The following is a 13,538-nucleotide window of genomic DNA, read 5'->3' as shown; positions in this document are numbered from 1 at the left end:
TAAAAAAAAACAAAAAAACTGCTATTTTGGGAAAAATTACTTAAAGAACCTATATAAAAATCAGGGATTTTTCCCGTAGCCTTAAGGTATACCCTCCTCTTTGCTTAAGTATAGGACAGTGCAGAGCATCTCCAAATCATGCAGAAATTACAATTCTTATCTGAAGCCATGTGGGCTTCCTTGCAGTTGGTACACTTGAGGATACATGTGTGGTTTTCTAGAAGGGCTTGCCTGCATTTCCTGGCATGACCCAATATCTGGCACTAGAAGCAGTGCCTCAAGTGAGTATGTAGGCAGTGAAGTCCTTTCATTTCATGCTGCCATGAGCGTGTCTTGGAGCCTTTCATACTGAAAATTACTTTATTGACCATATCAAGATAGCTATTGGCATAAACTGCTCCCTTTGCCTTAGCAACCTTATTTAACTCTCGGAGCTTCCTAGCTGCTGCTTGATGAATCCTGCTTGGACCAGAAGCGTCTTGTTCTGCATGCTGGAACTCAGATTGTCACAACAGCATTTCACAATATCCGTATACATCTGAAATATGGAAGTCACCAATATTTTTGGTGAACTCCAAGTCCAAGGTCTAGAGTTCAGGTGGCATATGTGTCTTTGTAGACCTCGACTCCCTAGACTGCAACTTTTTTTTCCATTCCTAGGCTGCTAAGTTTCTGCTCTCCATGGCAAAGATAGGTATTTGTCAGAGGTATTTGCCCCTCTCCCATGGAAAATAATTGATATCTTCAAGAGATTTTCCATCCTAATTATTTTTGTATGGAACAAGACATTCTAACTGATTGTCAAAATAGTTTTAAAGAAAGAAGGTCAACTGATTTTGCATCAGTTTATTTGACTAACCATATACTTAAAATTTGATAGAAATTAATTTACTGTTTGAACTGTCATTGATCTGAGCAAGGCATTTGATTCGGTTTCTCATGATATATTACGTACCATACTGAGCTATTATGGTATCAGAGGTGTTTCAAATAGATGGTTCTACTTATAACTAGGAAATTGTTCAATTGTTCAATTCCACAGTGAAATATTTGATTTTGAAATAATTGAATATGGAGTTCCATAAGAATCTTGTTAGGACCATTATTATTAATTTTCGTAAATGACTTGGTAAAAGCAAGTAAACTGTTAATTTTTATATTATATGCAGATGATTCAGTATTATTTATAAGTGATTTTCACCTCCCGACACTAATTAGTACTATGACCTATGAAATTATTAAAGTTAACAAGCTGATGAAGTGTAACAAACTCACAATAAATAAGAAAAGGAGTACCCTTCAAGACGAAAATATCTCAGCTTGGGCTGAGATGGGCTCAGCTTTCTCTATAAAAATCTGTATAAATATTCCATGTATTGCTTGAGCTAAATAAACCAAAACCAGAGTTCATGCAGGAATGATCATGGGCCTAGGGAAATCAAGAACCAGAGCTTGGTCGCTTTTTATTGTTTCTGTCAACATTTCCACTGAGAGTGAGCATCTGTAGCCCATAATCATCTCCGAAAGAGTTAATATCAAGAAAATGGTTTAGAAGCCAGCCTAGATAGGTGGCCAAAGGTAGTTCAGGGATCAGGCTGAAGTTAACCTGTTACCCAGTTTATAATCAAGAATTAATTTTCTTCACAGGTCTAACACCATGTCTTGACCATAAGAAGGAAACAGAGAAGACAGAGGGCAAGGAACTCCCCATTTTCTCTGCCGGTAATTCAACAGGGAGAATAATGAAGTGTAAGTTAAAAGAAGGCAATGGTTACCAGTGCATTCAAACGAATCTTCCTGCACAACACCCAGAAGTCAATGACTCCCAGCTGTCTTTTCCCTGTAAGATACAAACAAGTTTTGACTCGAGGCCACTTGAGGATAAGGACATGCAGAAAGAAAGCTCTTGGAATGTCCTTAAGGCTGGAACAAGGGGCCAGAAAAACACTTTGGTGATAGAAGTACCAGTGACTAGAAGAAACCTAAAAATTCTTCATCTAATAATGCCCAAAAAGGATATATCCCGAATCGCAGCAGGCCTTGTTCCTGCATTACCAGAGAAATTGCCAAGTTCTGTAGGAGAAGCACAAGAAGAACCTGTTGCAGGATTACCTGTAAAGTTACCAGGTTCTATAGGAGAACCACTAGAGGAAGCAGCAGGTTCTTTTCCAGGATTACCTGAGAAGTATATAGGAGAAACGACAGAGGAACTGGCAGCTCCTGTTCCAGGAATACCTGTGAAGTTGATAACTTCTGTAACAGAACCAGAAGAGGAACGAGCAGGTCCTGTTCCAGGATTACCTGAGAAGTTGCCAGGTTCTTTAACAGAAGCACTGCAGGAACAATCAAGTCTTGTACCAGTATTGTCACAATTACCCATCACAGAAGCACTAAAGAAGCCACCAAAACTTTTACCAGGATTACCTGTGAAGTTGCTAGGTTCTATAACAGAAGCATCAGTGGAGCCAATAGGTCCTGGTGCAGGATTACCTGTGAAGTTGCCAGGTTTTGTAGAAGCACCAGAGGAAGCAGCAGGTCCTTTTCCGGGATTACCTTTGAAGTTGGCAGGTTCTGTAGAAGCACCAGGGGAAGCAGCACGTCTTGTTCCAGGATTACCGGAGAAGTTACCAGGTTCTATAGGAGAAGCAGCAGGTCCTGTTCCAAGATTACCTGATAAGTTGCCAGGTTCTACAGGAGAAATAGCAGAGGAAGCAGTAGATACTATTCCAGGTTTACCAGTTCCAAGGTTACCTATGAAGTTACCAGAATTACCTGAGAAGTTGCCAGGTTCTACAGGAGAAGCACCAGAAGCAACAGGTCCTGTTAAAAGATTACCTGAGAAGTTGTCAGGATCTACAGAAGTAACAGCCCAGGAAGCAGCAGTTCCTGTTCTAGGATTACCAGTGAAGTTGCCAGGTTTTATAGAAGGAATACCAGAGGAAGCAGCAATTTCTGTTCCAGGATTACCTATAAACTTACCAGAATTACCTGAGAAGTTAAAAGGAGAAGCATCAGAGGAAGAAGCAGGTCCTGTGCCAGGATTTCCTATGACCTTGCCAGGTTTTATGGAAGAAATACCCGAGGAAGCAGCAGGTTTTGTTCCAGGATTAAGTGTGAATTTACCAGAATTAGCCGAGAAGTTTCCAGGTTCTATAAAAGAAATTCCAGAGGAACGAGTAGGTCCTGTACAGGGATTACCTAAGAAAATGCCAGGTTCTATAGGAGAAACACCAGAGGAAGCAGTAGTTCCTGTTCCAGGATCACCTATGAAGTTGCCAGAATTACCTGAGAAGTTACAAGGAGAAGCACTAGAGGAAGAAGCAGGTCCTGTACCAGGAAATCCTGTGAAGTTGCCAGGTTCTATAGAAGAAACACCAGAGGAAGCAGCAGGTTCTGTTCCAGGATTACCCGTGAAGTTGCCAGGTTTTATAGAAGAAACACCAGAGGAAGCAGCAGGTTCTGTTCCAGGAATACTTGTGAAGTTACCAGGTTCTGTAGAAGAAATACCAGAGGAAGCAGCAGGTTCTGTTCGAGGATTACTTGTGAAATTACCAGAATTAGCTGAGAAGCTGCCAAGTTCTATAGAAGAAACACCAGAGGAAGCAGTAGTTCATGTTCCAGGATTACCTGTGAAGTTGCCAGGTTCTATAGAAGAAACAGCAGAGGAAGCAGCAGGTTCTGTTCCAGGAATACTTGTGAAGTTGCCAGGTTCTATAGAAGAAACAGCAGAGGAAGCAGCAGGTTCTGTTCCAGGATTACCTGTGAAGTTGCCAGGTTCTATAGAAGAAACACCAGAGGAAGCAGCAGGTTCTGTTCCAGGATTACCTGTGAAGTTGCCAGGTTCTATAGAAGAAACACCAGAGGAAGCAGTAGTTCCTGTTCCAGGATTACCTATGAAGTTGCCAGAATTACCTGAGAAGTTACAAGGAGAAGCACTAGAGGAAGAAGCAGGTCCTGTGCCTGGATTTCCTGTGAAGTTGCCAGGTTCTATAGAAGAAACACCAGATGAAGCAGCAGGTTCTGTTCCAGGATTACCCGTGAAGTTGCCAGGTTCTATAGAAGAAACAGCAGAAGAAGCAGCAGGTTCTGTTCCAGAATTAGCTGAGAAGTTGCCAGGTTCTATAGAAGAAATACCAGAGGAAGCAGCAGGTCCTGTTCCAGGATTACTTGGGAATTTACCAGAATTAGCCGAGAAGTTGCTAGGTTCTATAGAAGAAATACCAGAGGAACAAGCAGGACTTGTACAAGGATTATCTAAGAAAATGCCAGGTTCTATAGGAGAAATACCAGAGAAGGCAGTAGGTCCTGTTCCAGGTTTACTTGTGAAGTTGCCTGTTTCTCTAGAAGAAATACCCGAGGAAGCAGCAGGTTCTGTTCCAGGATTACTTGTGAAATTACCAGAATTAGCTGAGATGTTGCCAGGTTCTATAGAAGAAATACCAGAGGTAGCGGTAGGTCCTATTCCAGGATTACCTGTGAAGTTGCCAGGTTCTATAGAAGAAACACCAGAGGAAGCAGCAGGTTCTGTTCCAGGATTACCTATAAACTTACCAGAATTACCCGAGAAGTTAAAAGGAGAAGCATCAGAGGAAGAAACAGGTCCTGTGCCAGGATTTCCTATGAACTTGCCAGAGGAAGCAGCAGCTTCTGTTCCAGGATTACCTGTGAAGTTGCCAGGTTCTATAGAAGAAACACCAGAGGAAGCAGCAGGTTCTGATCCAGGATTGCTTGTGAAATTACCAGAATTAGCTGTGAAGTTGCCAGGTTCTATAGAAGAAATACCAGAGGAAGCAGCAGGTTCTGTTCCAGGATTACCTGTGAAGTTGCCAGGTTCTATAGGAGAAACACCAGAGGAAGCAGCAGGTTCTGTTCCTGGATTACTTGTGAAATTACCAGAATTAGCTGAGATGTTGCCAGGTTCTATAGAAGAAATACCAGAGGAAGCGGTAGGTCCTATTCCAGGATTACCTGTGAAGTTGCTAGGTTCTATAGAAGAAACACCAGAGGAAGCAGCAGGTTCTGTTCCAGGATTACCTATAAACTTACCAGAATTACCCGAGAAGTTAAAAGGAGAAGCATCAGAGGAAGAAACAGGTCCTGTGCCAGGATTTCCTATGAACTTGCCAGAGGAAGCAGCAGGTTCTGTTCCAGGATTACCTGTGAAGTTGCCAGGTTCTATAGAAGAAACACCAGAGGAAGCAGCGGGTTCTGTTCTAGGATTACCTGTGAAGTTGCCAGGTTCTATAGAAGAAACACCAGAGGAAGCAGCAGGTTCTGTTCCAGGATTACCTGTGAAGTTACCAGGTTCTATAGAAGAAACACCAGAGGAAGCAGCAGGTTCTGTTCCAGGATTACCTGTGAAGTTGCCAGGTTCTATAGAAGAAACACCAGAGGAAGCAGCAGGTTCTGTTCCAGGATTACCTGTGAAGTTGCCAGGTTCTATAGAAGAAACACCAGAGGAAGCAGCAGGACCTGTTCCAGGATTACCTGTGAAGTTGCCAGGTTCTATAGAAGAAACACCCGAGGAAGCAACAGGTTCTGTTCCAGGATTACTTGGGAATTTACCAGAATTAGCCGAGAAGTTGCCAGGTTCTATAGAAGAAATACCAGAGGAACAAGCAGGACTTGTACAAGGATTATCTAAGAAAATGCCAGGTTCTATAGGAGAAATACCAGAGAAGGCAGTAGGTCCTGTTCCAGGTTTACTTGTGAAGTTGCCTGTTTCTCTAGAAGAAATACCCGAGGAAGCAGCAGGTTCTGTTCCAGGATTACTTGTGAAATTACCAGAATTAGCTGAGATGTTGCCAGGTTCTATAGAAGAAATACCAGAGGAAGCGGTAGGTCCTATTCCAGGATTACCTGTGAAGTTGCTAGGTTCTATAGAAGAAACACCAGAGGAAGCAGCAGGTTCTGTTCCAGGATTACCTATAAACTTACCAGAATTACCCGAGAAGTTAAAAGGAGAAGCATCAGAGGAAGAAGCAGGTCCCGTGCCAGGATTTCCTATGAACTTGCCAGAGGAAGCAGCAGGTTCTGTTCCAGGATTACCTGTGAAGTTGCCAGGTTCTATAGAAGAAACACCAGAGGAAGCAGCAGGTTCTGTTCCAGGATTACCTGTGAAGTTGCCAGGTTCTATAGAAGAAATACCGGAGGAAGCAGCAGGTTCTGTTCCAGGATTATCTGAGAAGTTGCCAGGTTCTATAGAAGAAATACCAGAGGAAGCAGCAGGTCCTGTTCCAGGATTACCTGAGAAGTTGCCAGGTTCTATAGAAGAAATACCAGAGGAACAAGCAGGTCTTGTACAAGGATTATCTAAGAAAATGCCAGGTTCTATAGGAGAAACACCAGAGGAAGCAGCAGGTTCTGTTCCTGGATTACTTGTGAAATTACCAGAATTAGCAGAGATGTTGCCAGGTTCTATAGAAGAAATACCAGAGGTAGCGGTAGGTCCTATTCCAGGATTACCTGTGAAGTTGCCAGGTTCTATAGAAGAAACACCAGAGGAAGCAGCAGGTTCTGTTCCAGGATTACCTATAAACTTACCAGAATTACCCGAGAAGTTAAAAGGAGAAGCATCAGAGGAAGAAACAGGTCCTGTGCCAGGATTTCCTATGAACTTGCCAGAGGAAGCAGCAGGTTCTGTTCCAGGATTACCTGTGAAGTTGCCAGGTTCTATAGAAGAAACACCAGAGGAAGCAGCAGGTTCTGTTCCAGGATTACCTGTGAAGTTGCCAGGTTCTATAGAAGAAACACCAGAGGAAGCAGCAGGTTCTCTTCCAGGATTATCTGTGAAGTTGCCAGGTTCTATAGAAGTAATACCAGAGGAAGCAGCAGTTTCTGTTCCAGGATTGCTTGGGAATTTACCAGAATTAGCCGAGAAGTTGCTAGGTTCTATAGAAGAAATACCAGAGGAACAAGCAGGACTTGTACAAGGATTATCTAAGAAAATGCCAGGTTCTATAGGAGAAATACCAGAGAAGGCAGTAGGTCCTGTTCCAGGTTTACTTGTGAAGTTGCCTGTTTCTCTAGAAGAAATACCCGAGGAAGCAGCAGGTTCTGTTCCTGGATTACTTGTGAAATTACCAGAATTAGCTGAGATGTTGCCAGGTTCTATAGAAGAAATACCAGAGGAAGCGGTAGGTCCTATTCCAGGATTACCTGTGAAGTTGCCAGGTTATATAGAAGAAACACCAGAGGAAGCAGCAGGTTCTGTTCCAGGATTACCTATAAACTTACCAGAATTACCCGAGAAGTTAAAAGGAGAAGCATCAGAGGAAGAAACAGGTCCTGTGCCAGGATTTCCTATGAACTTGCCAGAGGAAGCAGCAGGTTCTGTTCCAGGATTACCTGTGAAGTTGCCAGGTTCTATAGAAGAAATACTAGAGGAAACAGCAGTTTCTGTTCCAGGATTACTTGTGAAATTACCAGAATTAGCTGAGAAGTTGCCAGGTTCTATAGAAGAAACACCAGAGGAAGCAGCAGGTTCTGTTCCAGGATTACCTGTGAAGTTGCCAGGTTCTATAGAAGAAACACCAGAGGAACCGGTAGGTTCTGTTCCAGGAATACCTGTGAAGCTGCCAGGTTCTATAGAAGAAACACCAGAGGAAGCAGCGGGTTCTGTTCCAGGATTACTTGTGAAGCTGCCAGGTTCTATAGAAGAAACACCAGAGGAAGCAGCAGGTTCTGTTCCAGGATTACCTGTGAAGTTGCCAGGTTCTATAGAAGAAACACCAGAGGAAGCAGCAGTTTCTGTTCCAGGATTACCTGTGAAGTTGCCAGGTTCTATAGAAGTAATACCGGAGGAAGCAGCAGGTCCTGTTCCAGGATTACCTATAAACTTACCAGAATTACCCGAGAAGTTAAAAGGAGAAGCATCAGAGGAAGAAACAGGTCCTGTGCCAGGATTTCCTATGAACTTGCCAGGTTCTATAGAAGAAATACCCGAGGAAGCAGCAGGTAGTGAACTAGGATTACCAGTGAAGTTTCCAGGTTCTATAGGAGAAGCACCAGAGGAAGCAGCTGTTCTTGTTCCAAGATTACCCGTGAAGTTGCCAGGTTCTATAGAAGAAACACCAGAAGAAGCAGCAGGTTCTGTTCCAGGATTACCTGTGAAATTACCAGAATTACCTGTGAAGTTGCCAGGTTCTATAGAAGAAATACCCGAGGAAACAGCAGGTTCTGTTCGAGGATTATTTGTGAAATTAGCAGAATTAGCTGAGAAGTTGACAGGTTCTATAGAAGAAACACCCGAGGAAGCAGCAGGAATACTTGTGAAGTTGCCAGGTTCTATAGAAGAAACACCAGAGGAAGCAGCAGGTTCTGTTCCAGGAATACTTGCGAAGTTGCCAGGTTCTATAGAAGAAACACCAGAGAAAGCAGCAGGTTCTGTTCCAGGATTACCTGTGAAGTTGCCAGGTTCTATAGAAGAAATACCACAGGAAGCAGCAGGTTCTGTTCCAGAATTAACTGAGAAGTTGCCAGGTTCTATAGAAGAAACACCCGAGGAAGCAACAGGTCCTATTCCAGGATTACCTGTGAAGTTGCCAGGTTCTATAGAAGAAACACCAGAGGAAGCAGCAGGTTCTGTTCCAGGATTACCTGTGAAGTTGCCAGGTTCTATAGAAGAAACACCAGAGGAAGTAGCAGGTTCTGTTCCAGGAATACCTGTGAAGTTGCCAGGTTCTATAGAAGAAACACCCGAAGAAGCAGCAGGTTCTGTTCCAGGATTACCTGTGAAGTTGCCAGGTTCTATAGAAGAAACACCCGAGGAAGCAGCAGGTTCTGTTCCAGGATTACCTGTGAAGTTGCCAGGTTCTATAGAAGAAACACCAGAGGAAGCAGCAGGTCCTGTTCCAGGATTACCTGTGAAGTTGCCAGGTTCTATAGAAGAAACACCCGAGGAAGCAGCAGGTTCTGTTCCAGGATTACCTGTGAAGTTGCCAGGTTCTATAGAAGAAACACCCGAGGAAGCAACAGGTCCTATTCCAGGATTACCTGTGAAGTTGCCAGGTTCTATAGAAGAAACACCCGAGGAAGCAGCAGGTTCTATTCCAGGATTACCTGTGAAGTTACCAGGTTCTATAGAAGAAACACCCGAGGAAGCAACAGGTCCTATTCCAGGATTACCTGTGAAGTTGCCAGGTTCTATAGAAGAAACACCAGAGGAAGCAACAGGTCCTATTCCAGGATTACCTGTGAAGTTGCCAGGTTCTATAGAAGAAACACCCGAGGAAGCAGCAGGTTCTGTTCCAGGATTACCTGTGAAGTTGCCAGGTTCTATAGAAGAAACACCAGAGGAAGCAGCAGGTTCTGTTCGAGGATTACTTGTGAAATTACCAGAAATAGCTGAGAAGTTGATAGGTTCTATAGAAGAAACACCAAAGGAAGAAGCAGGTTCTGTTCCAGGAATTCTTGTGAAGTTGCCAGCTTCTGTAGAAGAAATACCAGAAGAAGCAGCAGGTCCTGTTCCCGGATTACCTGTGAAGTTGCCAAATTCTATTGTAGAAGCACCAAAAGAACGAGCAGGTCCTGTACTAGGATTACATGAAAAGTTTCCAGGTTTTATAGGACAAGCACCAGAGAAAGCTGCGGGTCCTGTACTAGGAATGCCTATGAAGTTACGAAAATTACCTGGGAAGTTGCCAGGTTCTATAGGAGAAGCACCAGAGGAAGCAGAAGGTTCTGTTCTAGGTTTACTTGTGAAGCTGCCAGGTTTTATAAGAGAACCACTGGAGGAAGATGCAGGTCCTGTGCCAGGATTACCTGTGAAGTTGACAGGTTCTATTAAAATACCAGAGGAAGCAGCAGGTTCTGTTCCAGGATTACCTGTGAAGTTACCAGAATTACCTGAGAAGTTGCCAGGTTCTATAGGAGAAGCACTAGAGGAAAGAGCAGGTCATGTTCCAGGATTACCTGAGAAGTTGTCTGGTTCTGGTTCTGGTATAGATGAAGCACCAGAGAATCGAGCAGGACCTGTACCAGGATTGCCTGAGAAATTGCCTTTTCCAGGTTTTATAGAAGAAATACCAGAGGAAGCAGCAGGTCCTGTTCCAGTATTACCTGAAGGTCCTGTTCTGGGATTACCAGAGGATCAAAGAGGACTTGTGCCAGAAAAAACACGACAGGAAGCAGAAGGTCCTGTTCAAGGATTACCTGTGAAGTGGGCAGGTTCTACAGAGGAAATACCAGAGGAAGCAGCAGGTCCTGTTCCAGGATTACCTGTGAAATTACCAGAATTGCTTGAAAGTTTACCAGGTTCTATAGGAGATGCAACAGAGGAACGAGCAGGTCCTGTTTCAGGATTACCTGAGAAGATGCCTGGTTCTATACGAGAAGAAACAGAGAAAGCAGTAGGTCAAGTACCAGGATTACTTGTGAAGTTTCCAAGTTCTATAGGAGAAGCAGTGGACGAACGAGCAGGTCGTGTAACAGGATTATACGAGAAGTTACCAGAATTACCTGAGAAATTGCCAGGTTCTACAAAAGAAATACCAAAGGAAGCAGCAAGCCCTGTTACAGGAATACCTGTGAAGTTGCCAAGTTCTGTAGGAGAAGCACCAGAGGAACGAGCAGCTTCTGTACTAGGATTACCAGAGAAGTTGCCAGGTTCTATAGAAGAAATACCAGAGGAAGCAGTAGGTCCTGTTACAGGATCACACATGAAGTTACCAGAATTACCTGAGAAGTTGACAGGTTATATAAAAGAAACTCCAGAGGAAGCAGCAGGTCCTGTTCCAGCATTACCTGTGAAGCTGCCAGAATTGCCCGAGAAGTTGCCAGGTTCTATAGGACAAGTACCAGAGGAAGCAACAGGTATTGTATCAGAAGTACCTTTGACATTGCCAGGTTCTATAGGAGAAGCACTAGAGAAACAAGCAGGTTCTATACCAGGATTACCTGAGAAGATGCCCGGTTCTACAAGAGACACGCCAGAGGAGGCTGTAGGTCTTGTTCCAGGATTGCCTATGAAATTGCCAGGTTCTATAGAAGAAACACTAGAGGAAGCAACAGGCCTTGTTCCAGGATTACCTGTGAAGTTACTAGAATTACCTGAAAAATTGCCAGGTTTTATAGAAGCCGCAGAGGAAGCAGCAGGTCCTGTGAAATTATCAGAATTACCTGTGAAGTTGCCAGGTTCTATAGAAGAAATACCAAGGGAAGCAGCAGGTCCTGTTCCAGGATTGTTTGAGATATTACCAGATTTACCTAAGAAGTTGCCAGGATCTATAGGAGAAACACCAGGCGAAGCAGCAGGTTCTGTACCAGGATTACCTGAAAAGTTGCCAGATTCTATAGAAGCACTAGACAAACAAGCAGGTCCTGTACCTGAAAAGATGCCAGGTTCTATAGGAGAAATACCAGAGGAAGCAGCAGGTTCTGTACCAAGATTGCCCATGAAGTTGCCAGGTTCTGTAAGAGGAACACCAGAGGAAGCAGCAGGCAGTGTACTAGGATTACCTGTGAAGTTGCTAGGTTCTGTAGAAAAAATACCAAAGGAAGTAGCAGGTCCTGTTTTAGGATTGCCGATGAAGTTGTCAGGTTCTGTAGGAGAAGCACCAGAGGAAGCAGCAGGTCCTGTACCAGGATTATCTGTGAAGTTGCCAGGTTTTATTGGAGAAGCACTAGAGGAACGAGCTAGTTCTGTAGGAGAAACACCAGAATTACCTGAGAAGATGTCAGGTTCTATAGAAGAAATACCAAAAGAAGCAGTAGGTCCTGTTCCAGGATTGTCTATGAAGTTGCCAGGTTCTATAGGAGAAGCACCAGAGGAACGAGCAGGTCCTGTACAAGGATTACCCAAGAAAATGCTAGGTTCTATAGGAGAAACACCAGAGGAACCAACAGGCCTTGTTCCAGAATTACCTGTGAAGTTACCAGAATTACCTGAGAAGTTGCCAGGTTCTATAGAAGAAACACCCGAGGAAGCAGCAGGTTCTGTTCCAGGATTACCTGTGAAGTTGATAGGTTCTATAGAAGAAATACAAGAGGAAGCAACAGGTCTTGTTCCAGAATTACCTGAGAAGTTACCAGGTTCTATAGGAGAAGCACCAGAGGAAGCAGCAGATCCTGTTTCAGGATTAACTAAGAAGATGCCAGGTTCTATAGTAGAAGCAACAGAGGAAGCAAGTCCTATTATACGATTACCTGAGAAGTTTCCAGGTTCTATAGAAGCAACTAAGGAAGAAGTAGGTCGTGTACCAGGATTGCCTATAAAGTTGCCAGGTTCTATAGGAGAGTCACCAGAGGAAGCAGTGGGTCCTGTTCCAAGATTGCCTGTGAAGTTGCCGGGTTCTACAGGAGAAGCACCAGAAGAAGTAGCAGGTCCTGTTCCTGGATTACCTGAGAAGTTATTAGTTTCTTTAAGAGAAGCAGAGATGTGGCCAAGTTTTATATCAGAGGCACCAGAGGAAACAGCAGGTCCTGTTTCAGGATTGCCTGTGAAGTTGCCAGGTTCTATAGGAGAAGCACCAGAAGAAGCCATTGGTCTTGTTCCAGGATTACCAGAGAAGTTGCCAGGTTCTATAGAAGCACCAGAGAAGCCATCAAGTCCATTACCAGGCGAATCTGTGAAGGTACCAGGTTCCATCATAACTGTACCAAAAGAGTCGTCATTATTGCCTGTAATACTTCCTGATTCTGTAACAGAAATGCCAGACCCAGGATTACCAGTGAAGTTACCTGGTTTCATACCTGTGCTAGGCTTACCTGTGAAGCTACTAGGATCTATAACAGAGACACTGGAAGAATCATCAGGTCCTATATCAAGTTTACCTGCAGAGCTACCAGTTTCTATAACAGAACCACTTCAGTTGCTGAAAGGTACAACGACAGGAGGATATGTGGAACTAAATCCTTTGCAAAAATTAACAGGTTCTACACAAAGATTAATTGAACAACCCCATGTCATCTTAACTGAACTGCCTGTGAAAGTACCAAGTTCCAAAACAGAATTACCTGTGAATCTAACAGGTCTGATTCCGAGAACACCTGTGGATTTACAAGGCTGTAAAGGAAAACAACCCATGGGACCATCGACATCATGTGCTGCATTCTATGTAGGATTTGTGCCATGTTTAGTGCCTATAATATTCACACCCTATTCCTACTCAGTCCCCGTCGAGTCTGCCTCGAAGTCGGAGATGAGAGTTCAGTCTACTGGCCTGCCTCTGTTGGGATTAGGGAAATACCCCGGTCCTGGCCGCGGTGCAGAAGTCTCCTCGTTATCAGGAGAAGCCCAAGCACCTCCTTATCTTCCCCTTTCTCCTGTTCAGCCCGAAGGACTTCTGGGGATACCAGGATATCCAATGCTCACTGGTACCAAAGACTCCTGTGCCGGATATTCCTGCCCATCAACAAGTCCTCAGCCGTCATATCATCCTTCCATCATCCTTAATGTTGTTATCCCGACGCCGCCGAAATGAATGAGTTAATTAAACAGAGAACTGTACTTTGATGACAAAAATGTATGGGAATGGGAATTTTACCTAGAAAGATTAAAGATCATTGTAAACTTATTATGTTTTTTTTTTTTAGATGCC

General features: G+C 43.8%; 1 protein-coding gene across 1 annotated transcript; it reads left to right on the top strand.

Moving 5' to 3' along the window:
- Window positions 1–2,483: 2,483 nt before the first annotated feature.
- LOC119581851 (nascent polypeptide-associated complex subunit alpha, muscle-specific form-like) lies at window positions 2,484–13,514 on the top strand. Its single transcript, XM_037929993.1, has 6 exons — window positions 2,484–2,505; window positions 3,358–3,840; window positions 4,765–5,535; window positions 6,448–6,513; window positions 6,637–6,669; window positions 10,009–13,514. Exons 3-6 carry the CDS (start codon window positions 4,908–4,910, stop codon window positions 13,419–13,421), a joined length of 4,140 nt encoding a protein of 1,379 aa, XP_037785921.1. The 5' UTR covers window positions 2,484–2,505; window positions 3,358–3,840; window positions 4,765–4,907; the 3' UTR covers window positions 13,422–13,514.
- The last annotated feature ends 24 nt before the right edge of the window (window positions 13,515–13,538 follow it).

Source organism: Penaeus monodon, chromosome 15 (genome assembly GCF_015228065.2).
Source record: "Penaeus monodon isolate SGIC_2016 chromosome 15, NSTDA_Pmon_1, whole genome shotgun sequence".
NCBI classification, from domain to species: Eukaryota; Metazoa; Arthropoda; class Malacostraca; order Decapoda; family Penaeidae; genus Penaeus; species Penaeus monodon.
The sequence above is the reverse complement of the archived record's forward strand: the minus strand, read 5'-3'. Positions and strand labels throughout refer to the sequence as shown.

Excerpts from the sequence above, each read along its gene's own strand:
- LOC119581851 (XM_037929993.1), top strand. The coding sequence starts at position 4,908 with ATGTTGCCAGGTTCTATAGAAGAAATACCAGAGGAAGCGGTAGGTCCT. Across the intron at positions 6,514-6,636 it reads AACACCAGAGGAAGCAGCAG|GTTCTGTTCCAGGATTACCT; the intron begins GTTCTGTTCCAG and ends AGGAAGCAGCAG. Across the intron at positions 6,670-10,008 it reads ATTACCTGTGAAGTTGCCAG|GTTTTATAGAAGAAATACCA; the intron begins GTTCTATAGAAG and ends TGCCTTTTCCAG.